The 27,914-nt window shown below is 40.8% G+C and overlaps 1 protein-coding gene across 1 annotated transcript; it reads right to left on the reverse strand.

Moving 5' to 3' along the window:
• Positions 1–27,605, reverse strand: cerkl (CERK like autophagy regulator). The gene is made up of 14 exons (XM_061970980.2): positions 27,385–27,605; positions 27,025–27,134; positions 19,554–19,784; positions 11,830–11,961; positions 11,301–11,364; positions 7,596–7,726; positions 7,441–7,515; positions 4,091–4,268; positions 3,921–3,983; positions 3,780–3,817; positions 3,608–3,716; positions 1,638–1,734; positions 1,044–1,219; positions 1–987 (listed from the first exon to the last, which is right to left on the reverse strand). The coding sequence occupies exons 1-14, from the start codon at positions 27,522–27,524 to the stop codon at positions 909–911; spliced, it is 1,623 nt and encodes a 540-aa protein (XP_061826964.2). The 5' UTR covers positions 27,525–27,605; the 3' UTR covers positions 1–908.
• Positions 27,606–27,914: the final 309 nt, after the last annotated feature.

A 27,914-nucleotide genomic window follows, 5' to 3' on the forward strand; every position in this document is an offset into this window, starting at 1 on the left:
ATTGTTTAATGCATCCAGCGGGGCATCACAACAAAATTAGGCATAATAATGTGTTAATTCCACAACTGTATACATCGGTATCGGTTGATATCGGAATCGGTAATTAAGAGTTGGACAATATCGGAATATCGGATATCGGCAAAAAGCCATTATCGGACATCTCTACTTCACGGTTTTGGTTAATTTGCAAAACTGAAACAATACAAAAAGAATACCGTTGTAAGTTAATAATACTAACAAACACTCGTAAACGTGTCAGCATATTAGCTAATGCTAACGACGCTGGCTTCATTACATTAACACGTACGAATAAGCATGAAAACACTCCGACAGACATCACGCATGGGACTTTAGTTATATTGTAAAACTTACAAACGTTCCTTGGAGTGATGAATGAAGAATCCATATGAGTAGAAATGCTATGGAGGCCTAGAAGACGGAATGGCACTTCTACTTAGGATTCAAGGCTTTAAGGAATTCATGTTCACCCAGCAACACCTGCAGTGAGCAAAGTTGTCCAGAAGATGGCGCCATAGCACAAACCATAACGCACTTTCTTTGCATGTGTTCGATGTCAACTATTTACATTATGGCCGTCAGCGAAGACAAATCCACTGTTTTATAAGCCGCAGGGTCCAAAGCGTAGGAAAAAAAGTAGTGGCTTATTGTCTGGAATGTACAGTGTGTTTGAGAGTGCATAGACAAAGAAACGTTGTGTGCATCTCTTCCAGCAGAAGCTCGGGGTTTGATAGGCCTTCTTACGCACTTTGACAGCCCGTATAAAAAGTGAAGAATAAAAGTCTGTAAAGGCGTTTGCTAAAGTGCTAAACATGCAAACAGAAGTCAAAAGGAAGCCATGGAAGGAGGTTTATATAGTGTGTGGTCACCATGGAAACTCTCTGCTGGCCTCAGATGCAGCTGCAGGACACATTGGCCTCGGCCTCGTCCACCTCCTCTCCGTACAAGGTGATGAGGCTAGGGTGGACCCTGAACGCACCACAGTTAGCACGATGTCATCAAGGTGACGTCATCATGTTTCGCACCTGATGACGACTTCATTGGCGATCTCCACCAGCTCCCCGTCAATGTTCCAGGGAAAGGTGGCGTCTGATTGGATGATGGGCGTCGTCTTCGAGTCCTCCTCGCTCTCGTCCTCGGGCGCCCTGGGGCGGAGCCTGACCGCTGACACGGTGTGCGTCTCCACGAAGGAGAAGTTGAACTGCAGAGAAAACAACAGGTGTGTTGACGTGAGCTCCACTTCCTGTTTCCTTTCCCAGCTGTGACTACGCAAAGCTCCAACAGGGGGCAGCAGAGACCACTTTTTTCTTCTCTCCTCAAACTCTGAAGCCAAACTGCATTTTTTTTTTTTAAATAAGCATGAACCGCTAGAATAATGAGCAGTTTTTGACCCAGTCAGGTTCTGGTTCTGGTTCGCTCTGTCGTCAGTCCGCAACAGCTGACGTACAGGCAGACCAGGCCAGGAAGTGAGGATGTGGGTCAGTCAGCGAGTAAACACACATATATTTAGAAAGTGGGTTAGTGCGCATCCTCCTGGGCCAGAACTAGGCTAATCTGGTCTGGCGTGGACTTAAGGGGAGCAGGTCAAGAGTGACGTCCAGCACGACCAAACGGGTTACCTGTTCACCGGAGGTGTTGTATCGCTTCAGGTGTTTGATGAACTCCGACCTGGACGTGTCTCCCACGGCGATCAACGCTGCGCTCCCATTGGCTAGTCTGCAGTAAACAGGAAGTAGACCAACATGATATATTACATGTATACATTGGAAAGAGTCTTGGATCATGTAGATGTGAATTCATGTATTAGGTAAATAAACTCAAAATTATTGTGTTTTTGATTTTGAGGCAAAACAAATGTAGTTAATTACAACTTAAGCATTATATTTATCTAATACAGAGAATATTGAGTGAATTCTAATTATTGTTATTAGGCCCAGTATAGTGCTACTTAAGTGAACGTTAGCAACATTTTTAAAATAGATTTTTAGCTAAATTTGTATGTTTGAACTTAAAAATCAAGAGTTTTGATAGTTGGGGCCATCTTGGAAGTATGCTAATGTTAGCATGTTCACATTTTATGCTAGCTTCTTAGTGAATTTTGTATGTTTAAACCTAGAAATGAGAGTTTGTGATGTCAAGCAAGTTTGCAATAGTTAACGTACGCTTGCACGTTAACTGTTAAGATACTTGTGAGGACGTTAGCATGCTAACGTTTTTTGGTAGTGTCTCTTATATTAGCATGTAACAATGGAATGCTAACAATTTATGCTAGCTCTTTAGATGATTTTCTGTGTTTACGCCTACAAATAGTGTATTTTGGTATTTAATTTCATCCGGTCACGTGCTAGCATTCTAACGTTTTTATGTATGTATGTATGTATGTATGTGGGTTGTGTTGTTATTCCTACTGCTTGCCGGCATGAGATGCGAGCACGCTGACTACCGAGCTAAAAGCTTAACTTAATTGCCAGCATTGCTCTTGAAGTTTATAATGTGCATTACATGTACACCAAAGTATATATTTCACCTGTGAACGTACCTTTAATTGTAAAACCACCAACTGTATATCGAGTACTTGTACCTTTAAATGAATGTACCTTTAATTTTAAAACCACACTAGTACACCAACTGTGTGCCGAGTACTTGTACCTTTAAATGAAAGTACCTTTAATTGTAAAACCACCAACTGTACACCGAGTACTTGTACCTTTAGATGAATATACCTTCAATTGTAAAACCACACTAGTACACCAACTGTATACAGAGTACTTGTACCTTTAAATTATTTAACCTTTAATTGTAAAACAATCAACTGTATACCGAGTACTTATACCTTTAAATGAATGTACCTTTAATTGTAAAACTACCAACTGTATACCGAGTACTTATACCTTTAAATGAATGTACCTTTAATTGTAAAACCATACTAGTACACCAATTGTATACTGAGTATTTATAGCTTTAAATCAATGTACCTTTAATTGTAAAACCACCAACTGTATACCGAGTACTTGTACCTTTAAATGAATGTACCTTTACCTGTAAAACCACCAACTGTATACCAAGTACTTGTACCTTTAAATTAATGTACCTTTAATTGTAAAACCACAATGGTACACCAACTGTATACCGAGTACTTGTACCTTTAAATTAATGAACCTTTAATTATAAAACCACCAACTGTATACCGGGTACTTATACCTTTAAATGAATGTACCTTAAACCACCAACTGTATACCGAGTACTTATACCTTTAAATGAATGTACCTTTAATTGTAAAACCACCAACTGTATACCGAGTACTTGTACCTTTAAATTAATGTATCTTTAATTGTAAAACCACAATGGTACACCAACTGTATACCGAGTACTTGTACCTTTAAATTAATGAACCTTTAATTATAAAACCACCAACTGTATACCGGGTACTTATACCTTTAAATGAATGTACCTTAAACCACAAACTGTATACAGAGTACTTGTACCTTTAAATGAATGTACCTTTAATTGTAAAACCACACTAGTATACGTAGTATGTGTACCTTTAAATTGTGTACTAGTTCCTTTGCACCTTTGCCAGTCCTCCTACCTGGTGTTAGGAGCCAGTCCTCTGGGGGTGTGAGGACTGAGACAGGGTATGGCCATGATGCTGATGCTCAGGTATGAACCCTGATTAGTGATCCAGGACTCCGCCCCCTCTGCACATGCAAAGTCGGCGCAGGTAAAAAAATCTGAATGGGCACAGAGTCTGCTCGACTCACCTGAGTCCCCACCCTGGTCCTGGACTGGGTCTTGGCCTCTGACAAAGACAACGATAGCACTTTGAAGAGTGTGTACGTGCGTGTGTGTGTGTGTGTGTGTGTGTGTGTGTGTGTGTGTGTGTGTGTGTGTGTGTGTCTCACAGTTGCTCAGGCAGGTCGTGGTCTGCGTTGCTCACTAGAAAATTCAGCTGACAGTGGTCTGCTCTGTAAGACACAAACATGTTAGAATAAACAAAACAAATCTGCTCTGTAAGACACACAAACACGCTGGAACAAACGCGGTCCATTGTGGCTCCGCCTTCGTGTGTCACCTGAGCCCGGCCAGGGTCTTGACCAGAGCGTACTCGTGTCGCCGCGACGACGGCATCCACCGCCTCTTCTCCGCCCGCGCCAGGCTCCGCCCGCCAAAGCCGAACATGGCGGAGAAGCCGAAGCGCAGCAGCTGTCCCAGCGAGAAGAAGCTGCACATGTCCACCGGCTGCAGGTGACCTGCGGACACGTGGCCGCCGTCACTGGCTCCGCCTTCTACAATATCATTGGCCCTTAGAACTAGGGCATCACTAAAACATGTGTTTGATAATTGTATGTCGGAAGAACCCGGAAGTCGCCAAGCAGGGTTGGTTGCATGAACAAAGTGATCAGTGGGAGTGACACGCTAACAGCCAATCGGGTAACAGTATCAGCTATCAAGGTTGATTGTGTGGCGGTTGATTGAGAAGAGAAAGTCAAAATGAGGAAATGATGGATAAAACCGGACCAATGTGGTCTGTAAATGATGCAAGGCTGTGCTCACCCTTTAGAGCACAGCCGTGCACTAAACCTGCAGGAAACAGTTCTCAGGTTTCTCTATGTTTACATTTTCACACTTTGCACTATTTTTGTACACTTAACGGTGTTACAAAAGAGATCAATTGTAATGGTACATCATGTTGGATATAGAGAACACACAACCCCTTTAGTTACTGAATCTAAAACATTGAAATTCCACAAACAGCTAAAATGATGCACAAAGCAAACTATGACCTGCTAGCCACGACTGTACAACAATTCTTCTCAACAAAAGGACAAATACAACCTTAGATTTAAAACATGTGTATGCACATACAACACTTAAAACCTTTAGCATATCAGTAAATGGGATTAAATGATGGAGTGAATTAATCAAGGAAAACAAACAAAAGTATTAATATGATTGAGTTTAAGAAACGGTTCAAACACAAAGTACAAAGAAGAATTATCATCTCATTTATTTCACCATAAATTACTGCACCATTTATTTATGGGAACTTCAATTTTGGCTATATGTCAGGCTTGCTACTGACAGTTTGGTTATGTTTTAGTTTTTCCTCTGTGTTTGTCTTATTTCCTGTCAGTGCTCTTATTTTCGTTCCTTTTCCTGCACGTCTCCCTGAGCGCTTGTTTCCCTCACCTGTCCCTTATTGGCAATCTGGCACACCTGGTGGGAATTGCCAATCAGGCCATTATTTATACCTGCCTGTCCCTCCAGTCAGCGCTGGAGTATTGTAGCTGTATGCTGTGGACGGTTAGCTGTGTCGCTGTATGCTGTATCCTGATAGCTGTTAGCCGTTTCCTGTATGCTGTGAGCTAGTGATGGGTTGATGAGGCGTCATGAAGCGTTTCGACACATTGCAAAACTGTATTGATACTGTGTCGATACTGTGTCACTAAATACTGACATCTGCTGGACATTAAAAATCCCTACAGGCAACCTATGGACCGACTCAACTGACACTGATTTTATGACCTAGTATATACAATAATATAAACCAAGTCATTGTATTTCATTTAGGATTATTTCATATCTTCGTTTAAATAAAAATATATTTTTATCTTTTTTAGATACAGTCAATAAATAATGTGAACATGTATCATAACATGGAAATCTAAGAGAACGTGTTGTGAATGAGGATGCTTGTGGACTGGGAATTCAAAAAAAATTTTTTTTTTACAGTTTTATTAAAAAAAAAAAAAAAATTCCAACGTATTAAATTTCAGACGATTTCTCTTAGTTATTATTTCTCCGGCTGTAGAAAAGACCCGCTCACAGGGCACAGAGGAGGCGTCAGTGTGACACAGTTTGCGTATCGGTCACGTGACCGAAACAGCTCATGATCGGTCACGTGACTTTCTAAAAGCGGTACGCGCACCGACACAGGGTTTCGCTCTATGAGCTCGACGCATGCACTGATGCATCGATGTTGCATCACTAGTCACCACTAATACCTGACACTATATGTTTACATGTATAATATTAATGTATTTGTTTACTTATTGTATTTAATTAATGTACTCATGTATGTACCAGCTCAGTGGCCTTGTGGTTAGAGTGTCTGCACTGAGACTGGGAGGTTGTAAGTTCAAAACCCGGCCGAGTCATACTAAAGACTATAAAAATTGGACCCATTACCTCTCTGCTTGCTACTCAGCATCAAGGGTTGGAATTGGGGGTTAAATCACCAAATGATTCCCGAGCGCAGCCACCGCTGCTGCTCACTGCTCCCCTCACCTCCCAAGGGGTGAACATGGGGATGGGTCAAATGCAGAGGACAAATTTCACCACACCTAGTGTGTGTGTGACTATCAGTGGTACTTTAACTTTTAATTATACACTGTTCTGTTACAGAGAACAAGGAAATGGGATAAAACTGCTATGATATGAAAAGGGGTAGGATTAAATAAACTCTGCTTCTTCCTACTCTTTTTCGCACATGCTTTAATGAAACAACTGGAATTATGTGATGCATTACATCGTAATTGTATTTTAATCATGTTCGAAATAAACTGAAACTAACACTTTATTAGGCATTTCTTACATATTCCTTATTTTTGCACTTTCATTTTAAGAGGTTACTGTTAAGTGTTTAATGTGATTTTACTATTTTGTGTACACTGTTTTCCATGCTTGTTGCCTCAATAGCTGAGGGCATAATCAGAGGAAGTTTACATTTGAAATAAAAATATTTACATTCATTAAAAAAATAATTATCGATATCGACCAATAAAAAACACTTGCCATATTGCCCAGCCGTACCCAATATGTTGAAGAGCATTGCAGTAACCATGGCAACGGCAGCATCACCTGGTCCAGGTATGTACACAACTTCCTGTTTGCTTTTGTCTACTAATTAGTATCATTAGTTTGCCATCTGTTTCATGTCCCGCCATTCAAACACAGCGGTTGGCTGCCAGAAGGGAAGGGGAGGGGCTTCACAACTTAGTGAAGATTTGGGGTGAAACTGATCCTGTGGTAAGACATCTGTCTTTCCCCTGAGAGCCCGCCCCCCACTGAGCAGCAGCCAATCACAACGTCTTCAATTGGAAGAAGCGAGAAATTTGAAGAAAGCAAATATTTCACTGAGGTGGGAAAACAAACTGAAGTGGGTCTGGGTAAGTTCTTGCCTCATCCCTCACTTAGAACGTGATGAAGAATGGTGTTTCCTCGAGATGAAGACCTGACAAGTCCAAAATATGATCGAGTATTATCTGCTCACAGATGCTCTGATGGTTGTTGGAGCTCACTGCAGCTAGTTCTGGATAAATTAACCCACCCCCACTCCTTAATGCTTCAATAACGCGCAGGATTCTCACAGGAAAGAGGCAAAGGTTCATCCAGACCCACAGAGGCAGCGGCGGAGCTCACCCAGGACGACGTGCATGGCTGCGGTGGCCGGGTCTCTCACCCCGTGAACAGAACACGACACCACGTCTGTGGAACCTGTTAGAACCGAGGACAAGGACAATGTAGTCATACCGGTATAGTTTGGTGGTTCTAGGTGGGTCCTGCACCTACTCTACCTGCAGGGATGATCCCCAGAGGCAAAAGAGCTCTCACTGGACTCTCAGGAGACCCGGCGTCCAGTTGGGCTCTCAGGACCAGAGCGTGGCAAAGTTCTGCAACGGAGCCGTCACCGCCGACGCACACCACCCTGACCCACACATGAACAACCATCAGAAAATGTACTCTTATTTTTCTTTAGCGTTAAAGGGGCCATTTTATGATTTTTTTTTTTACATACATGTCATGGTGCTTCTTTGCTTAAAATGCTGCATAGATTATGTTTTACACACAATCTTCAAGCCATTTTCTAGGCGCTCTTATTTATGTGCCTCCACTTCAACAGCGTCTTCTTCCCGCCATCTTTGTTGTAGTTTTTAGCGCTTCCATAGCGAGTCTACTGACAGATACAAGGTAGAACTATACGCTACTTTGTATTAGAAACCGCAACGGTGGAGAATGCATGTGCATGTACGAGCCAGTCTGCCCCACAACAAGAGGATAGCAATAAAAGAAGGAGCTTATTGACACTTTAGGTAAATGTATACTAGGGTTGTACGGGATACCGGTACAATGAAATGTATTGTGGTACCAATTAATTAAAAAAGGTGCTGTACTACATTTGAAAAACACCGGTACTTTTTTTTTTCTCCATGCGCTGGCCGTTGGCACGCTGGGGTGCAAGTCGCAAGTCAACATAAACACACGCACAGAAACAGGGTGGAGACAAAAGAGGGAGAATGGACATATTTGGGCTTTAAAACTAACAATAAAGTTGAAACTATAAACACAGAAACGCCGCTCTTCAAGCGGTGTATTAGCTAGCTAGCACTAGCTAGCTATTAGAAGCTAGCTAGTAGTAGCTAATTAGTAATAGCTATCTAGTAGTAGATAGCTAGTAGTAGCTAGCGAGTAGAAGGCTAGCTAGTAGTACCTAGCGAGTAGAAGGCTAGCTAGTATTATCAAGCTAGTAGTAGCTGGCTAGTAGTAGCTAGCTAGTAGCAAGCTAGCAACTAACGCCCATCCACACAGTGTTTTACCTACTTCTAAAATAATGGCAACAAATAAGGTATGTTTTTTTTACAAGTATCATCCCTGCAGGACGAGGAACAACGTAACATGCTTCACTTCACATAACAGCTATCTGCTAACAGCAGGCTAACGCTCCTGAATGTAAACAATGGCTGGATCTATACAATTATCAACTGTAACGACAGCGAATACAAGAGCCATATCTATTTGATACTACAATGATTACATCTAAATGATTTATTATCACAAAATCATTTTTGTGTTTATTTGTTGCTTATAAATCCATGAAATACGTCTCTGGACACAGGAGGACTTTAAAGGAGCCATATGTAATAATGTCATGTCAAGTCATCATTAAATGGCCCTGATATGTCAAAAGGCATTAATAAATCATGTTATTTTCCAATACCTCTATAACTGATAACAGTACCGTATTTTTCGGAGTATAAGTCGCAACGGAGTATAAGTAGTTCATATGCTCATTTCAAAATTAGATTTACGGCCCCGAACTTTTTTTATTGTTTTCATTTCGATGCCCCGCCCTCCACCGTTTGACCAATTAGAAAGTCAGTGAGTGTGTCACAACCAGGTTGCGTTACGCACCGCCATCTTCGTCTGGCTACTGCCACTAGTAAAGTTACTAAACATGTCAGACCTTAGGCAATCTAAAAGGCCTCGTTACGATTCTCAACTTATTCATGACAAAGCCAGGAACAAAACCAGGATTTGTATCTGGGATGCCTTTGAAAGATGGAGACCATTGAAGGCGGAGAAGATGCCAAACTTGCTCATTTCCTCCTTGATCGGTAAGTCAGGCATTTTTAGTTTCCTTGTTACTTGTAATAAATGGAAATGGACATTTGGTACGTAAACTATATTGTCCTATAGGGTCTATGATCGTGTCTAATAAAGCTAGTATGTTCCTGCAACCAATGCTTAGTGTGATGCTTAGCTCCTAGTGTAATTCTTAGGATGCTAGCCCGGTCAATGACACATGGACATACAGGCTAACGGGGGAAATATATGCCCGTTAGCTTGTATGTCGATGTGTCATCCAACTGAAAAGGAAACATATATTTTGGCCAAATAAAACTAATGTGGATATGGGTAATGTGTCCGTGCCTATTTCCTTCTCAATATGCTGATACGCTGAGGAAATGGGTTCCAACATTAGGACGGCTGTCATCATGGCAATGTGAAATGTATGGAGACAGCCAAATCACATGATAAAATAATTCTTCATAGGTGTTTGCATATTTTGGACTACATGTACCAAGTTATATGGCAATCTGAAAGGTTTGAAACAGTAGCCTATAGGCATACCTTGGTAAACTGTCTCCTCTTTAGTTTTGGGTACCGGTATACATTAGGCTGCTAAGCATGCTCTACTTATTTTCACAAGTATAACCATTGCTAGCGTTGGTTGTAGTTGGTTTTAGTCTTTGTTTTCTGATAGTATTGACAATAACCATATGATTGTTGTGATATTGTACGCAGGCATTACCTACTTCTGTCATGATCTGTGGTCTGGATTATGTTTTTGTTATTTTTTGTTAGTTTTGGACTCTTTTAGTTCCTGTTTGCGCTCCCTTGTTTGTTTAGTTACCATGGCGACTTATTAGTTTCACCTGCCTCATGTGTTCGGGACACGCACCTGCTCTAATCAAGAGACTATTATTTAAGCCTGTCTTTGCCAGTTAGTCGTTCTGGAGTCATTGCTCTTTTCATGCCAAAGTTTCATGCTTGTTTCATGCTTAATTCATGCTGCTCGTTCCATGTCCGATTCCAAGTTTTTGCCAGTTATTTGTTTCATGCCACAGTAAGTCTTGTTTGTTCTATGCCATAGTTTGGTTAGTTGTTTCATGTCTATAGTTTCATGTCCTAAGTTTTTGCCTTAGCTTCCGCGTGCGATAGGCACGCTTGCTTTCGGTTTGTTTTCTGTGTTTTGTACCCTTTTGAGTTTTTGAATAATTAAATATGTTCCTACATTCAAGTCCTGTCCGGAATAGTCCGTTTGCGTCCTGGGAGAACAAACCTCGCAGTAAGCTGCGAAAACCCTCCCGCTATTACAACTTCTTCCTGCCTAATTTCTGTGTAAAATGTGTTGGTTATTGATTTGTTATTGACAAAACGCTTGTCTATTCACTTATTATGGTCCCAGCACCTCAACCCTAAGCGGCCGTGGAAGTTTTTAATGGAAAAACACAATCAATTCGTGGAACTGTTATCATCATTTTGTGTTTGTTTGACAACTGTAAAACACACACACACACACACACACACACACACACACACACACACACACACACACACACACACACACACACACACACACACACACACACACACACACACACACACCTCCCTCTACGGTCTAGGTTTTTTCCTGGAGACGAAGTCTAATTGCTAAATGTAGCTTTACAATAAATCCTTACTTCAACACACACGCTTAGCAGCTAGATTAGCAATGCTAAACTAATCTACTCTAGGCGCAGTAAGCCCTTGAGGCCTGAGTACAAAAGCTGATTACACACACGCACACACACACACACGCATTCGTTTTAACCACATTTTCATTCTACACTTTTTTTAATTTTAAAATGTGATTCATTTATTGACACTGGACTCTGATTGGTCAACTTCAAAAATAAGTGATGATGTCATAGCGAGTGATCTGTGAAGGAAACACTAACCCGTCAAATTCATCCAGCTGGAGCTCTTTCATCACGAAGAGGGCGTGGCCCCGCCTGTCTGTCACTGCACATGCAGGTGGAGAGACAGGTAGGAGGGACAGACAGGTGGACAGATGGAGAGACAGAAAGTGAACAACGGTGCTCGTGTGTCTGTGTGTGTGTGTGTGTGTGTGTGTGTGTGTGTGTACACTGAATGTGACAACAGAGATTACACCATCTGCTCAAGAGAAGGAGCGGAAGGACGCAGAGGAGGGGAGGATTAGGCAAGAGAGGAGGCAAGGGAAGGATGGAGGAGGAGAGGGAAGGAGAAGATGCGGGAGGAGAAGACTTTATGGCAACAGATGGGCGAAGCTCCGCCTCCTGTATCATGTTACCTAGCAACCAGAGACTACCATTAACGCTGACCTTTGGACCCAAACACACACACACACACACACACACACACACACACACACACACACACACACACACACACACACACACACACACACACACACACACACACACACACACACACACAAACACTGACCAGTGATGTCTGTGCGTACGTCGGCCATCTTGAAGAGCGGCGCCACATGTTCTCTGTAGATGTGGACCGCCTCCTTCTTGTGACTGCTCGGGTTGATGAACACCTTAACACACCTGGGACGATTGCTGAAGCCTGCACACACAAACACACACACACACACACACACAAGTGCATCTTGTTATCATCATGTTGTCATCAAGTATGGAGGTTCATTTGTGTCTTTATTACAACAGCTTTTTTGTAAAGCTAAATATTTTCCGTTTGAATTTTGTGAACTGAATTTTTTTTTTTTACATCCAATTATGCCGACAATTTCATTGAAAATATATATATATATATTTAATGTAGTGTTTAAAAATTCAGTGTAAAAAAATTCATTATAAAAAATGTTGTGCTAATAAATAGTGTCGAAAAATTATCTGCTTCAAAAAGCAAGACGCACTTCCAGTAAAAAAAAAAAAAAAAAAGGCTGAAGCAATCGATCCTATCTCAGGCCGCATTAAAATGTTAATTATGTTGCACTATGCCAAGGTAGCCCAGTTCCACTGCTTTTTTTATGCTGTTTTGCAAGACCCGTGTCACGTGACCTCAAACTTGACACCTCATTGGCTGGTTCTGAGACAGGATCGATTGCTTCAGTCTTAATTTACCGGAAGTGACTCTTGCTTTTTGAAACAGCAAATTTGTATGCAATGATTTTTTTTTTTTTATTTACACTGAATTTTTTTATTGTTTTACACAACATTTTTTATACACTGAATTGTGTTACACTGAATTTTAAAATCACTGAATGTTCTTTCAATCCATCCATCGATCCATTTTCTACCGTTTGTCCCTTTTGGGGTCGCGGGCGGTGCTGGAGCCTATCTCAGCTGTTCTTTCAATGAAATTGTCAAATTCAGTGTCAAAAAAGTTTTCGTATTATAGACACAAATTAACCTCCTTATCAAGCGCCTCAAAGATAATGACATCATTGAATCATCTCTACTGCAGCTGTGTGAGCGGCAGCCATGTTGGCAGAGGCAAGTCCTGAGAGACATCGAATTGTAATCATTGAAATGATAAATTCTAAAAAAAAAAATTCAAGAGCACTGAAAACATTTTTTTATATAACTTGATTTTGCACTAAAATTATAAAAATATAATTAACCTTATACATTTTAACCCACTAGTTTTTAGAAGGGCTGTGAATCGTTTGGCACCACATGATTCAATTAAATTCTTGGCATTAACGATTTGATTCAGAATCGATTCAAAATCAACACTGTTTTAATAACATTGGGTGCCAGTTCTATGATTAACTACATTCCTCCATAAACTAAATAAAGATCTCTGATCAATTTCTAGATTACTTCAAAGATAACTGGGTTTGGTTGATAAAATTCTACCCAAACATTTAATAAAGTCAAATAAGGCAACAAGGGAAGTATCCAACACTTCTCTTTTCTAAAGTAAATATGTACAGCAGATGTAGATTATCTACATCAGGGGTGCCCATTACGTCGATCGCGAGCTACCGGTCGATCGCGCAGGTTGTGCCAGTCGATCGCCAGCCAGGCATTGATAAAATAGACCTAAAAATTAGCGATCATAAATCTTCACTAGGACGTTACTTGATTGACATTCAAGGGACTCTAGGGTCTTGTGAGATGACGCTGGCTACTGCCAGCTCAATGTGAAGGAAAAAAAGGCCGTCAGGAAGGCGAGAAACAGTTTTTATTCCAACCGTGCAGTCAAAAGCCTAGAGACTGACCGCACAGTTCCTGTCTTCACAATAAAAGTGCTGCTCGATGCTGCCTGCGCTAACAAATTAAGAGTCTCCGAAAGCTGGCGCAAACAAGCTAGGAAGCCACGGAGTTTGCCGTCAATGTTTTTCTTGTAAAGTGTAAAAAACGAGTATGGAAACTGGACAAACAGGAGGCCAAAACCAACCACTTCAATGTGGTATTGGACAGAAAGGAGGACTTTTTTTTCTCCTCCACAATGTAAAATCGAAAATGTGGAAGTTATTAGCACTACTGTGAATCTTGTTTGATTCCAATCAATGCAAGTCATCAGAATCAGGTAATACAACAACTTATATTCTTGTCTTCATGAAAGATGGGAATCTATATGTTAAACATGCATCATGTATTTTGTACACCTTTTACATGTGAACAAAAACAGCAAAAAAATAAAAAAAAAAATATATATATAATGACCTCGACTTGGTCATTTAAAATGTAGCTCGCCTGCTGAAAAAGTGTGGGCACCCCTGATCTACATCAACCATATGATTGGTTGGACGGAACAAATTAAAACAACAACAAAAATGTTTTTAAATCCATTTTGATATTTTTTTTAATTGATTAAGAATCGTTACAAATAAGAATTTTTTTTTGACACCCCCATTTTTGGTTATGTGGACAACCGCTTACATTGTTAAATATATTTTTGGGACCAGCTTGTGCTTGTAAAGGTTAAGGTGTGTGTGTGTGTGTGTGTGTGTGTGTGTGTGTGTGTGTGTGTGTGTGTGTGTAGTATTGATCCGTGCTAGTCTACTGGGATCCGTAATGTGGCCTCTAAATCTGCTCATGATGAGTGCGCGCACACACACGCAAACACACACAGCATCTCCATTATCCAACTCATTGCTATAATCTGCTCCCAAAAGGCCGTGACCTCGCCCCGTTAATGACCTCCCGCACACACACATAGCTCCCCTTGTCACCCCCCACACCTTCACAAGGACCCATCCTGAATTAAGCTGAGACTGACTGGCGCCCCCTGTGGTCTCTGTGGATGGTGCCAGCCACACACACACACACACACACACACACACACAACACACACACACACACAACCTTTGAAAGGAACCTTCACTTCGACTACTGAGAAAAAAAAACCATAATGTACTGGCGTGCAGTTCTCCACCAAAGCACTAGGGGCAGTGTTTTGGCGAGCCCACTCTGAACAGTAGTGATGTGTGTTTCCATTGCAATCAGCACACTGCCAAAAAGTCATTCTGGATGGTTTCTTCCATCTTTACCCGCGCCATCGTGTCCAGAGACGGTTGGAGTCGCTGATGTTGACGACAACAGTGACGATCAAGTTTCTGCTCCTCGGCCTTGGCGGGAGGCAGCAGGTTGCCATGGCAACGCTGCATCGCCATGGTAAACAATCCCTGACTGATGTCAACAACTTTGATTTCATGCATGCGAGGAGGAGTCCAGAGAGCCCAGGTATCAACTTCCTGTTGGGAAACATTCAAACCTCTCTGCTCAAAGACTAATAATCTGTTCTGGGGTCAAACTGTGGCCACCAAACATGGCACGACAGAAAAGGAATATCAAATGTGGAAATTATCGTATTTTCTTTTGGCACACAAGTCTTGTGTCGCCATGGAGATTTGCACTTTTCCAACTGTAAATGACGTTACGCTGTATTGAAAAAATCTGTTTTTGAATGCCCATATCTGCTATTTGGGAAGGTAAAAAGTCTTAAAAATGGTTCAGCGGGAAGGATTTTATGAAAGCTATAGTCAGCTGGCTGACTTTCTTAGCGTGTCAACAGGGAGAATAATGTGGGCGGAGCCACGCCGTTGTGTTGCGTGAATTGAGTGGCGCTGCTGCATGGAAAGCAGTCGGCCCTTTTGTCACACCGACCGCCATTCTCCAGCTGCGCAATAAGGGGGCTGGTGTGTGCGGTGGCGGCGACGGCAGCGGTGCCACACAACGCCACAAAAAAAGCTTTTCAAGCTGACCCCCGGCTGGAAAATTGGCTTAACGTGCGCACGGCGGCCGCAAAGGTGAACGCGCTCACAATGGACGCCGCCGTTTGACGTGCACTGTGACCACGGAGCTGACACGCGACCTGTCGTCCATTCATTTCGTGTGTGTGTGTAATCTGCTGTGATTGACAGACAGGTGAACACCGCTAACTTGTTACCATGGTGACCTCAATTGGTCTCGCACAGAGGACGCCAAAGTGCCACACGTTCGATATCTATGCGGCTGTCTGGCTCCGCTCACTGCAACAACACCGCATACCCACATTTATTACGCCACTACTCTTCGTGTCTTCCCAAAATAACTACCGTCTGTTGGCGAGTGGCTAACCGCTAACAAGTGCATGTTGACACGCGTGTTCATGAAGACTCAGCTAATCTCGCTCTCAGACGTGATTCAACATGCTGACGTGTGTGTGTGTCTGTGTGCTGTGTGTGTGTGTGTGTGTGTGTGTGTGTGTGTGTGTGTGTGTGTGTGTGTGTGTGTGTGTGTGGATTAGCATGGATTAGCAGATTAGCTAGTCTGCATTACTCACTCAACAAAATTCTCAAACGCAACACAAGGCAAACTAGTCCAGTCCCGTCAAAAGAGTGAGCTCAAGTAAAATAGGCATACATTATATTGATTTGATACAGCGTCAAAAATGTAACAATGCTATGATTTGGTCGCATCAAAGCAACATAAATCCACATATTTAAGATAATAGTTCTACAAAAAGGCAATATTTTGGTGGTAAAATGCTGTATTAAAGTAGCAGTAGAGTGGAAAAACAAGTTGCCTTTACGTTGAAGCTATTATCATATATATCTGATTTATGACACCAAAAGACTTACAAAGTTTGCGAATAAATCAATATGATCAAAATAGTATCAATCTCACAGAGATTCCCGAGCCATTTTGAGAGATAATGAGGACGCCAGTCACGTGACGTTGAGGAGGAACCACAGATCTCTTCACCATCAACAACAATTCTAATCATGCAGAGAGCCAACAACGATTACTTTAGGAAGAATTATGATCCAGAAACTTATATTTTTGAGCCCGAACACAAAGAGGATGAGCAATAAGTTTTAGAAGCCCAGTGATGGATGCCGTTTCTTTGTGACTCTATTAGCATTAGCAGCATTGCTAGGTATGTTGAAGAGGTTCATTTAGCCTACTAATGTGTATTTATAAATGGTTGATTTATATAAGCTAGTAAGGTAAAGTTTTGGAACAATCCATATAACACGTCACAGATGACGTCACGCTAACATCACGTGACACCTCTGATGAAGGCTGCAGAAGCAAGATAGCCGAAACTTTTCAGGTACAAAACTTTATCTTACTAGCCTATATAAATCAACCATTTATAAAAAAGCATTGCTCGGTGCTAAACCTAGCCATAATAAACGACAATAAACAAACTCTCTGTATAATTAAATTGTATTATTTTCACGCTCACTGGGATGCTGACTGACGGAATGCTCGCATTATTCTGTTTAGACCAGTGGTTCTTAACCTGGGTTCGATCGAACCCTAGGGGTTCGGTGAGTCGGGCTCAGGGGTTCGGCGGAGGTCAAAACACACCCGACTCATCGTGTAAATAAAAACTTCTCCCTATCGGCGTATTACGGATACGGCAACAGCAGAAGTCACACTGATTTGCAGGTGTGTAATTTGTTGTGAGTTTATGCACTGTGTTGGTTTTGTTGTTTGAACAAGGTGATGTTCATGCACGGTTCATTTTGTGCACCAGTAAAAAAAACATGGTAACACTTTAGTATGGGGAACATATTCACCATTAATTAGTTGCTTATTAACATGCAAATTAGTAACATATTGGCTCTTAACTAGTCATTAACTATTATTAAGTACGTATTAATGCCTTATTCGGCATGGCCTTATTATAACCCTAATCCTCTAACCCTGACCCTAACCAAATAACTCTAAATTAAGTCTTTGTTACTTAGAATATGTTCCCCTAGTGTCCAAAAAACTCTAAATTAAGTCTTTGTTACTTAGAATATGTTCCCCATACTAAAATGTTACCAAAACCATATAACTTTGTCTTGAATTTGGAAAAAAAATTTTTTTTTATTTTTCACTAAAGAAGGGTTCGGTGAATGCGTATATGAAACTGGTGGGGTTCGGTACCTCCAACTAGGTTAAGAACCACTGGTTTAGATGAAGAATCAATTGCAATCCTCATCAAGGGTTAAAAACAAGCATTTTTTTCACGTCATCTCAGGCACGTGAAAGTGGACCAGCTTGTTGGTTTATGGCCACATTTGTCTACTACCAAGTGAGAGATGCATGAATTATAATCTATAATTTACTTTTAGCAAGTTTGAGACGAATCAGAAGTTAGTGTGTCAACAGTAGCTGTGTAAGGTAGCATTAGCTCACGGCTATCAATGTGCCGCTAAAATAGTCTGTCTGCTTTAGCACTTATAACAATATCACTCATATTTGGTTAATTTTCAGGTCACGACATGTAAATGGAATATTGTTGGCGGTTTCTGGATGTTTTTAGAGAGTATAATAAACGCAATAGAGTACCCTTCATCTGTTGACTCAATTGTTAGATATTTATTTACCATTTAGAATGCATAAAACATATGTGTTCTTGTCTTACATAAGGATTGTGAACGATAAACACCACATCTCTTATTATTTCCAGTATGACTTATCTAATAATATGGTCAGAGGGCAGAAGCGTTACTCCAGTGACGTAAAATCTACGGAAATTGCCAAAGGTATTCGGGGCGGAATATTCAAAATGGCCGACTGAATTTGTGGCATTTTGCGATGTTTAGACAGTATTTTCACATACTTTGCAGATTGTAAATACAATTGGATATGGTTGAATGGATACAATGAAACACAATTAAGCATATAAATTCAACTTGTTTTTCCACTCTACTGCTACTTTAAGTCATGAAAAGGCTATATTTGGGTATCTAAACACTGTATTTTGCCATGAAATGCAATATTTTGCAAATAAATTGGTACATTTTCTTTAAAGAGGCACACAAAGGTTGTAAATTGCCTTCAAAACACCTTATTTGGTCCCAAATAAATACATTCCCCCCCCCAAAAAAGGCTATATTTTGCAGTTAAAATGCTGTATTAAGTCTTAAAAAGGCTATACGACGGTTATGTAAACACAATTTTTTCACTTCCAATACCAGTTTTGGAGCCTTTATTCAGTTAAACTCATGACTCAGTAAATTGAATGTTGCGGACCCGTTTGTTACTGGATACGTTCTAATATGCCTTGACATTGTATGTGTAAGTAATAGGTCACTATGAGTATTTGATACTTGTTTATATTGAAAAATATGCTGTTTTACACTGCAATATTGTGCAAATATTATTACGTATGTCTAGCCTGTGTGCTATTGTGTGCTTAGCTGTTGTGTAGCTGCTAGCCTTCTTGTAGCCTATACCTACTATGTTGACCTTTTGTGAAAATTACTTGACTAAAATAGAAAAAAATGAATGTGGTCGGAAAGACAAAAAGTGAATAAAAAAAAACGAAAATCAAAATACACATGTCTAAAAATAGATATAAATTCAGGACACTCCTCATAAATACTGTAGTTTGCCTTGAAAATACATAACTTTGCAAATAAAACGAGAGCTTGTTAGAATGGCACAGAAAGGTTGCCAAAACACAATATCGGACCATAAAAATAGAATAAATATATATTTGTATATGGTCATTAAAACATAATATCAGACCATAAAAATTGAATAAATATATATGTGTATATGGTCATTAAAACATAATATCAGGCCATAAAAATAAAATAAATATATATTTGTATATGGTCATTAAAACACAATATCAGACCATAAATAGAATAAATATATATTTGCATATGTGCCATTAAAAATGCAATAGCAGGTGAAGGAAAAAGTACACCATAGGCGCCATCAAACTTGTGTTTTTGAAACCTTAGTGCGTATTACCTGCCAGCAGCTCCTTCAAGGTACTGTACCAGGTGTGTGTGTGTTCTGAGGAGGCGTTGTGAAGGTGCAGCGTGTCCTCCTCCAGCCTCCTCCCCCTCCGCTTGCAATAAAACAAGGCCACGCCCAGCACAGGCCCGCCGCAGCGCTGGCCGGCCGCTCGCCGACGCTTCACCTTCGCTGCGAAGACGTCACGCAGCATCAACACACCTGGGGGCGGCGAGCACGCCTCACCTGCACAGGAAAGATCGCACCCGATTGGACACTTTGTACATCACGTGACATAAATCACTGCTAGCTTATTTAAAGGCTAACAAACACACTGCCAATTTTTCTAAATGACAAACCCATTTATTCAGTATATTTATATACAGTATATATATACACACCATATGTACAGTCATTTAATTAGATCATTATGTTGATGCTAGTGCTGATTCATCAAGGCTCATTTTACATAACACATTAGCTGCTAGACCAAACACAAATCTAATAATCAGAAGATATCTGATGCACCTGTCAATCAATATTAAAATGGGATTTGTCCACGTCAGACTAATCATCCAATCTTGTGAATTGCATAACATACAGTATACCAGTGTGTGAGTATATGTACAAAACCCAAAACCAGTGAAGTTGGCACATTGTGTAAATGGTAAATAAAAACAGAATACAATGATTTGCAAATCATTTTCAACCTATATTCAATTGAATAGACTGCAAAGACAAGATACTTAATGTTCGAACTGGTAAACTTTGTTATTTTTTGCAAATATTAGCTCATTTGGAACTTGATGCCTGCAACATGTTTCAAAAAAGCTGTCACAAGTGGCAAAAATACTGATAAAGTTGAGGAATGCTCATCAAATACTTATTTGCAACATCCCACAGATGAACAGGCTAATTGGGAACAGGTGGGTGCCATGATTGGGTAAAAAAGCAGCTACCATGAAATGCTGAGTCATTCACAAACAAGGATGGGGCGAGGGTCACCACATTGTGAACAAATGCATGAGCAAATTGTCGAACAGTTTAAGAAAAAATTTTCTCAACGAGCTATTTCAAGGAAATTATGGATTTCTCCATCTACGGTCTGTAATATCATCTAAAGGTTCAGAGAAACTGGAGATCACGGCAAGGCTGAAAACCAACATTGAATGCCCATGACCTTCGATCCCTCAGGGGGTACTGCATCAAAAAGCGACATCAGTGTGTAAAGGATATCACCACATGAACTCAGGAACACTTCAGAAAACCACTTTCAGTAACTACAGTTGGTCGCTACATCTGTAAGTGCAAGGTAAAACGAAAGCCATTTATCAACAACTCCCAGAAACGCCGCCGGCTTCGCTGGGACCGAGCTCATCTAAGATGGACTGATGCAAAGTGGAAAACTGTTCTGTGGTCTGACGTGTCCACATTTCAAATTATTTTTGGGAACTGTGGACGTCGTGTCCTTCTGACCAAAGAGGAAAAGAACCATCCTGTTATAGGGGCGGTATAGCTTGGTTGGTAGAGCGGCCGTGCCAGCAACTTGAGGGTTCCAGGTTCGATCCCCGCTTCTGCCATCCTAGTCACTGCCGTTGTGTCTTTGGGCAAGACACTTTACCCACCTGCTCCCTGTGCCACACTGGTTTTAATGGGTTTCACTATGTAAAGCGCTTTGAGTCACTAGAGAAAAAGCGTTATATAAATCAAAAGCCAGCATCTGTGACGGTATGGGGGTGTATTAGTGCCCAAAGCATGGGTAACTTACACATCTGTGAGGGCACCATTAATGCTGAAAGGTACATACAGGTTTTGGAGCAACATATGTTGCCATCCAAGCAACGTTATCATGTCCTCCTCTGCTTATTCCAGCAAGACAATGCCAAGCTTGGCTTCATCATAAAAGAGTGCAGGTACAAGACTGGCCTGCCTGTAGTCCAGATCTGTCTCCCATTGAAAATGTGTGGCACATTATGAAGCAAAAAATACCATAACGGAGACCCCGGACTTATGAACAAATTAAGCTGTACACCAAGCAAGAATAGGAAAGAATTCCACCTGAAAAGCTTCAAAAATTGGTCTCCTCAGTTCCCAAACGTGTTGTTAAAAAAATGAAGTTTCTCAGTTGCAACATTAAATATCTTGTCCTTGCAGTCTATTCAGTTGAATATGAGTTGAAAAGGATTAGCAAATCATTGTATTCTGTTTTTATTTACCATTTACACATCGTGCCAACTTCACTGGTTTTGGGGTTTGTGTATATATATATATATATATATATATATATATATATATATATATATATATATATATATATATATATATATATATATAATTTTTTTTTTCCCATTTCATGATCAATTTTAGTTATTAACTATGTATTAGTTCAATCAAATGTTTTTTATAACCTATGTACAGATATGTCATTGTAGTTTCCTACAGTGGCCTGAGACTGTACTACATAAACCATTTGTGACATGATATATATTTTTAAACACTTGAAATATAATTAATTGCAAAGAAAGTGATTTCATTGAGACACACAGCTTGTCCATCCTCCCCCCTACATCAACTTGATTTCAACTGACAGCACGCGCAGACACACGCATGCACGCACGCAAAAACACACACACACACACACACACACACACACACACACACACACACACACACACACACACGCACACGCACACGCACACACACACACACACACGCACACACACACACACGCCCGTAGCATGTTGCTGCTTCCAGATGGAGTTGAATCCACTGCTGTGCCCTCGCTACAGAAACACACATGAAATATTAGCAAACGTCACTGTTGACGTATTATTAGAAGTTGTGTACCTAATAAAGTGTCCAGTGAGTGTACAAAGTAGGACATCATTGAGGCCTAGTTCACTGACAATAGTGTCATGTTGGACATTCTAGCAGCAGGTAAAGAACATGTCCTTCAGCAAAAAGACAGGAAGAAGTCTTCATAAACAACACTCACACACACACACACACACACACACACACACACACACACACACACACACACACACACACACACACACACACACACACACACACACACACACACACACACACACACACACAGCATGCTAACTGTGTGTACGTGTGTTAATCTGCTCACATTGAGAGAATGTAATAACCCCCCACGGACACGACCAACTGCTCACTACTACTGCCAACACACACACACACACTTCATGACATTAGGCTTGGATGGCATACAGCTAAACAGATTGTGTCTCTCTCTCTCACTCACACACACACACACACACACACACACACACACACACACACACACACACACACACACACACACACACACACACACACACACACACACACACACACACACAGTGTATTTACATCTTCATCTGTGTGAAAACAACAACATTTACACCATGGAACCAAAACAAAACAAAACCAGCAACTAATGCCTCGTTAGTTGCCATTGTCTCCCTCATACTAATACTACATAATTATTTATTATATTATTTATTTATTTATTAATACTACATCATTAGAGCTGTATGACTACCTGCTATAATCTGTTACTACATTCTACTACCACCTGTATACGACCTGATACTACATGCTATTACTACCTGTATACGACCTGACATTACATGCTACTACCGCCTGTATACTACCTGATACTACATGCTACTACCACCTGTATACTACATGATACTACATGCTACTACCACATGTATACGACCTGATACCACATGCTACTACCACCTGTATACGACATGCTACTACCACCTGTATACTACCTGATACTACATGCTACTACCACCTGTATAATACCTGATACCAGAGGTGGGACCAAGTCATTGTTTTGCAAGTCACAAGTAAGTCTCAAGTCTTTGCCCTCAAGTCCGAGTCAAGTCCCGAGTCAAGACAGGCAAGCCCCGAGTCAAGTCCAAAGTCAAGACTGGAAAGTCTCAAGTCAAGTCCTAAGTCCTGCATTTTGAGTTTCGAGTCCTTTCAAGTCCTTTTAACCACAGACTAATATATTAACACAGATTGTGTATGCTTTTCAAACGCTGTATTTATTTATCAAAACAAGTGCATTTTAAATTGCAGGAAAGAAAATTGTGCTGACATTGCACTTTATAATAGCACTATTAACCAGTCATTTTAAACATTAACTCATTCCTTTACAGAACAAACACATTGAAAAATAAAGTGCAAATGTACTTATTTGTACAAAAGTGTTAACATTGAAAAAACATGACATATACGTGAACATAACAAAAAAGTTGTACTTTTTATATGTCAGGGCCCTATGCTGCATTGCATTTGCAAAAGACCAAATTAGCCAAGAGTCTGTCAGTCATTTGTGCACGATGGGGGCGTAGTATGATGCCACCATGGCTGAAAACTCGCTCCACTGGAGCACTGGAGGCAGGCACTGCCAAGACTCTCATGGCCACTCGGAACAGTGAAGGAAGAGTCTTCATGTTCAATGCCCAGAACAAAAGGGGGGAGAGAGTTGTTTTGGGTTGGTGCACTACTTGTAAGTGTATCTTGTGTTTTTTATGTTGATTTAATTAAAAAAAGAGGGGAAAAAAATTATTTCTTGTGCGGCCCGATACCGATCGATCCACGGACCAGTACCGGGCCGCGGCCCGGTGGTTGGGGACCACTGAGGTAAACAACCAACAGTATGTCAGAAAGCTAGCTAAAACGGTACACATATTCATAATATAGTATACATTTTAACTGACCTTTATTTTACTATTTTTGTCTTTTTTTAGGTGGCTAAAATACGCGGTGCTGCTGACCGCCGTCTAACGTTACGTGTGATATATTGACTAACGTAACCCTGCTTAAGAAAAATCACTGAACAAAAAGTATGAATAAGGTAGTGAACTGCAACAGATTCCCATGTTTGCAATAACGTTATAACTTTAGCAGTGAGTTTACAGCCTCACTGATTTAACTACACAGCAAATAAAAGTCACGTTACTTAGCCAATAAACGTTATCTTACATTCAAAACTTACCGTTCTTTGTGCAACTTCAAATGCCGGACGAAGTTGGAAGTTGTTGCCTCTCCATCAGTAATTTTCGAACCGCATGTGTTGCATACTGCAAACCGTTTTGTGTTGACCACCTCGTAATTTTTATACCCAAACGAAATTATTTTAGGTATCATTTTTTGTTCACTGGCTTGTGGTTTGGACATGTCTTCTTCGTTGGTTGTCCTGCAATTTGATTGGATGAATGCTGTGTGATGAAAACAAAGTAGATCTAATTTGATTGGCTGTTGTACTGAGACCACACCAGCTGACACACGCAACGCTGATAGACAAGTACACAATGAAAAATACGGAGCGCTCCCGAATAACTTTTTCATCTTTGGGTTTTGGGGAAAGTAGCAAGTCATGTCAAGTCATGTCAATTCAAAAGGCTCAAGTCCAAGTGAAGTCACAAGTCATTGATGTTAAAGTCTAAGTCGAGTTGCAAGTCTTTTTACATTTTGTCAAGTCGAGTCTAAAGTCATCAAATTCATGACTCGAGTCTGACTCGAGTCCAAGTCATGTGACTCGAGTCCACACCTCTGCCTGATACTACATGCTACTACCACCTGTATACTACCTGATACTACATGCTACTACCACCTGTATGCTACCTGATACCACATGCTACTACCACCTATATACTACCTGATACTACCACCTGTATACTACCTAAAACTACATGCTACTAACACCTGTATACTACCTGATACCACATGCCATGTAAAATCGCTAATGCTAATCTGTAGCATGTTTATGGCAAATCTCATATCGATTAGCATCAAGCTAGCACATTTTGAGAAGTAGAGCCTTACTTTTGACTAGGGATGTCCGATAATGGCTTTTTGCCGATATCCGATATTCCGATATTGTCCAACTCTTTAATTACCGATACCGATATCAACCGATACCGATATCAACCGATATATACATTCGTGGAATTAGCACATTATTATGCCTAATTTGGACAACCAGGTATGGTGAAGATAAAGTACTTTAAAAAAAAATTTATAAAATGAAATAAGATAAATAAATTAAAAACATTTTCTTGAATAAAAAAGAAAGTAAAACAATATAAAAACAGTTACATAGAAAATAGTAATTAATGAAAATTAGTAAAATTAACTGTTAAAGGTTAGTACTATTAGTGGACCAGCAGCACGCACAATTATGTGTGCTTACGGACTGTATCCCTTGCAGACTGTATTGATCTATATTGATATATAATGTAGGAACCAGAATATTAGAAACAGAAAGAAACAACCCTTTTGTGTGAATGAGTGTGAAAGAGTGTAAATGGGGGAGGGAGGTTTTTTGGGTTGGTAAGTGTATCTGGTGTTTTTTATGTTGATTTAATTAATAAAAAAAAAAAAATAAAAAAAACACGATATCGATAATAAAAAAAACGATACCGATAATTTCCGATATTACATTTTAACGCCGATATTATCGGTCATCTCTACTTTTGACCTATTTTGTCAATTTGTGTTTGTCCCTTAGCGTTGCCAACTGGTTCAGTCTCTGCTTTCTGTTCCGCCTGGGACTCGAACCTAGGTCCCCGACATGAGAGACAAGCATGCTAGCTGCCGAACTAAAAGCCCAGGGTATCAACCCCATAGCTGGAAACCTGGCCTGCGTTACATTAGCAGGGACGTCCTGTATATTGAGCTAAATTGGTTTGCACGTATATGGACTGTTAACAATACAGCAGGCTGCTTTCTACATATCCAATTAAAAGAGCAGTGGCAGGTCAAATGTCAGTGACACCGCCTGACATCCAATCACAGCCCGCCTCATCCTCAAACGCGCTGACTTGTTGCAAGCGACTTTTTGTACCCCAAAGTTGCTCGCAAATCTTTTGAGGCGCGGTTTGCAGTTTTTCGGGGGAGTGTTTTTGAACACGTAGTTGCTTATTTGGGCTTGCTTTTCTGTCTCTGTGGTAATTTGTGCTTTCTCTAACCTCATCAACACACAGGTGTTCTGCGCCGTTCCTCTCAAAGAGTCTGTAGATCCTGCTCAATACGTTACGCTGCAAAAAACAATTATCCCGGCCTTGCTCCTTGTTTACGAATGTCGCTTGTCAAAATGAAGTTTGGAGCTGAACATAAAGATGGCGGATGAGTCGAAAACACTACATGCGTGTTCATCCAATCAGCATTCAGTATATACAGGATTTTACGCTGCTAATTTTCTTTTTTCAAAAGGAATAAAGTTCCTTTTGGAAATCTTTAAGGAAGATTTGTGACCGACACTTTGATCTAACTCCATACAGTTTCTAAGGAGCACTGTATGTTAGGTGGATTTCTTTCACCCAAACCATGAACACACAACCCGTGTGTGAGCATGTGTGTGTGCGTGTGTGTGTGTGTGCGCGCCCAATAGTTTCAATTACAGCACCAGCTGCCGGCACATTCTGTCCAGATGTCCATCACCGTGACAACTGACCTGTGGGGCTCTCCGGCGTGATGGGTGTCCAAGTCAGCGTGGTGCTGGTGAGCAGGACGTCGTGGCTTTTCTTGCCCACCTTGAAGATCCCGCGCAGCAAAACACACTCGCTGACACACACACACACACACACACACACACACACACACACACACACACACACACACACACACACACACACACACACACACACACACACACACACACACACACACGTTCATATCAGTTAAAAGGGAACATTCTGAGAACATGAATGAAAAGCTCCATGAATAACTAATCATAATAACTAATTGTTCACTAAAATATGACTATTTCGTCATATCAGTCTCAGTTTTTAGGTGACGTCATCACGCCGCTCACCTGCTCTTCACTTCCGGCTTCTGCTCCTCACCGTCCTCCTCCTCCTTCGTCGCCAAGTTAAGTTTCTCCTCCTTCTTGGTCCTCCTTTTCACCTTCTTTTTCGTCCTCTCCTCGTTAAGCTCCTCCTCACAGGCAGACATGTTAACAAAGTAAGAAAAAGACAAGCGAGCAAACAAACAAACAAACACAACTCGACGTGTGTACGAGTCCAGATCCGCGTGCGCTAAGCTGCTCAAGTGGGGCGGCGCACTTCCGGGTCCGAGTCGCCGTCGTCATGGAGACGACGCAGGCGCCCACTTAGGCACCGTGCGCGCAACATGTCCCACGCGGGAGCGCGCACAGGCAGCCGGTCTCGGCTCTGCTGGCCTTTCAATTCACGTTCAATTAACTTTTTAATACAATTTTTATTACGTCATTTGCTGTTTAAGATGAGTTGGTGTTTTTTATATAGTTCTAAAAATACTTGCTGTTGTTCACTTCCTCCTCAACGACTTTCACAATAATGGCTTGTTTGTTTTAATGTGAAGGCT

The sequence above is a fragment of the Nerophis lumbriciformis genome, linkage group LG13 (genome assembly GCF_033978685.3).
Source record: "Nerophis lumbriciformis linkage group LG13, RoL_Nlum_v2.1, whole genome shotgun sequence".
Taxonomy (NCBI): domain Eukaryota; kingdom Metazoa; phylum Chordata; class Actinopteri; order Syngnathiformes; family Syngnathidae; genus Nerophis; species Nerophis lumbriciformis.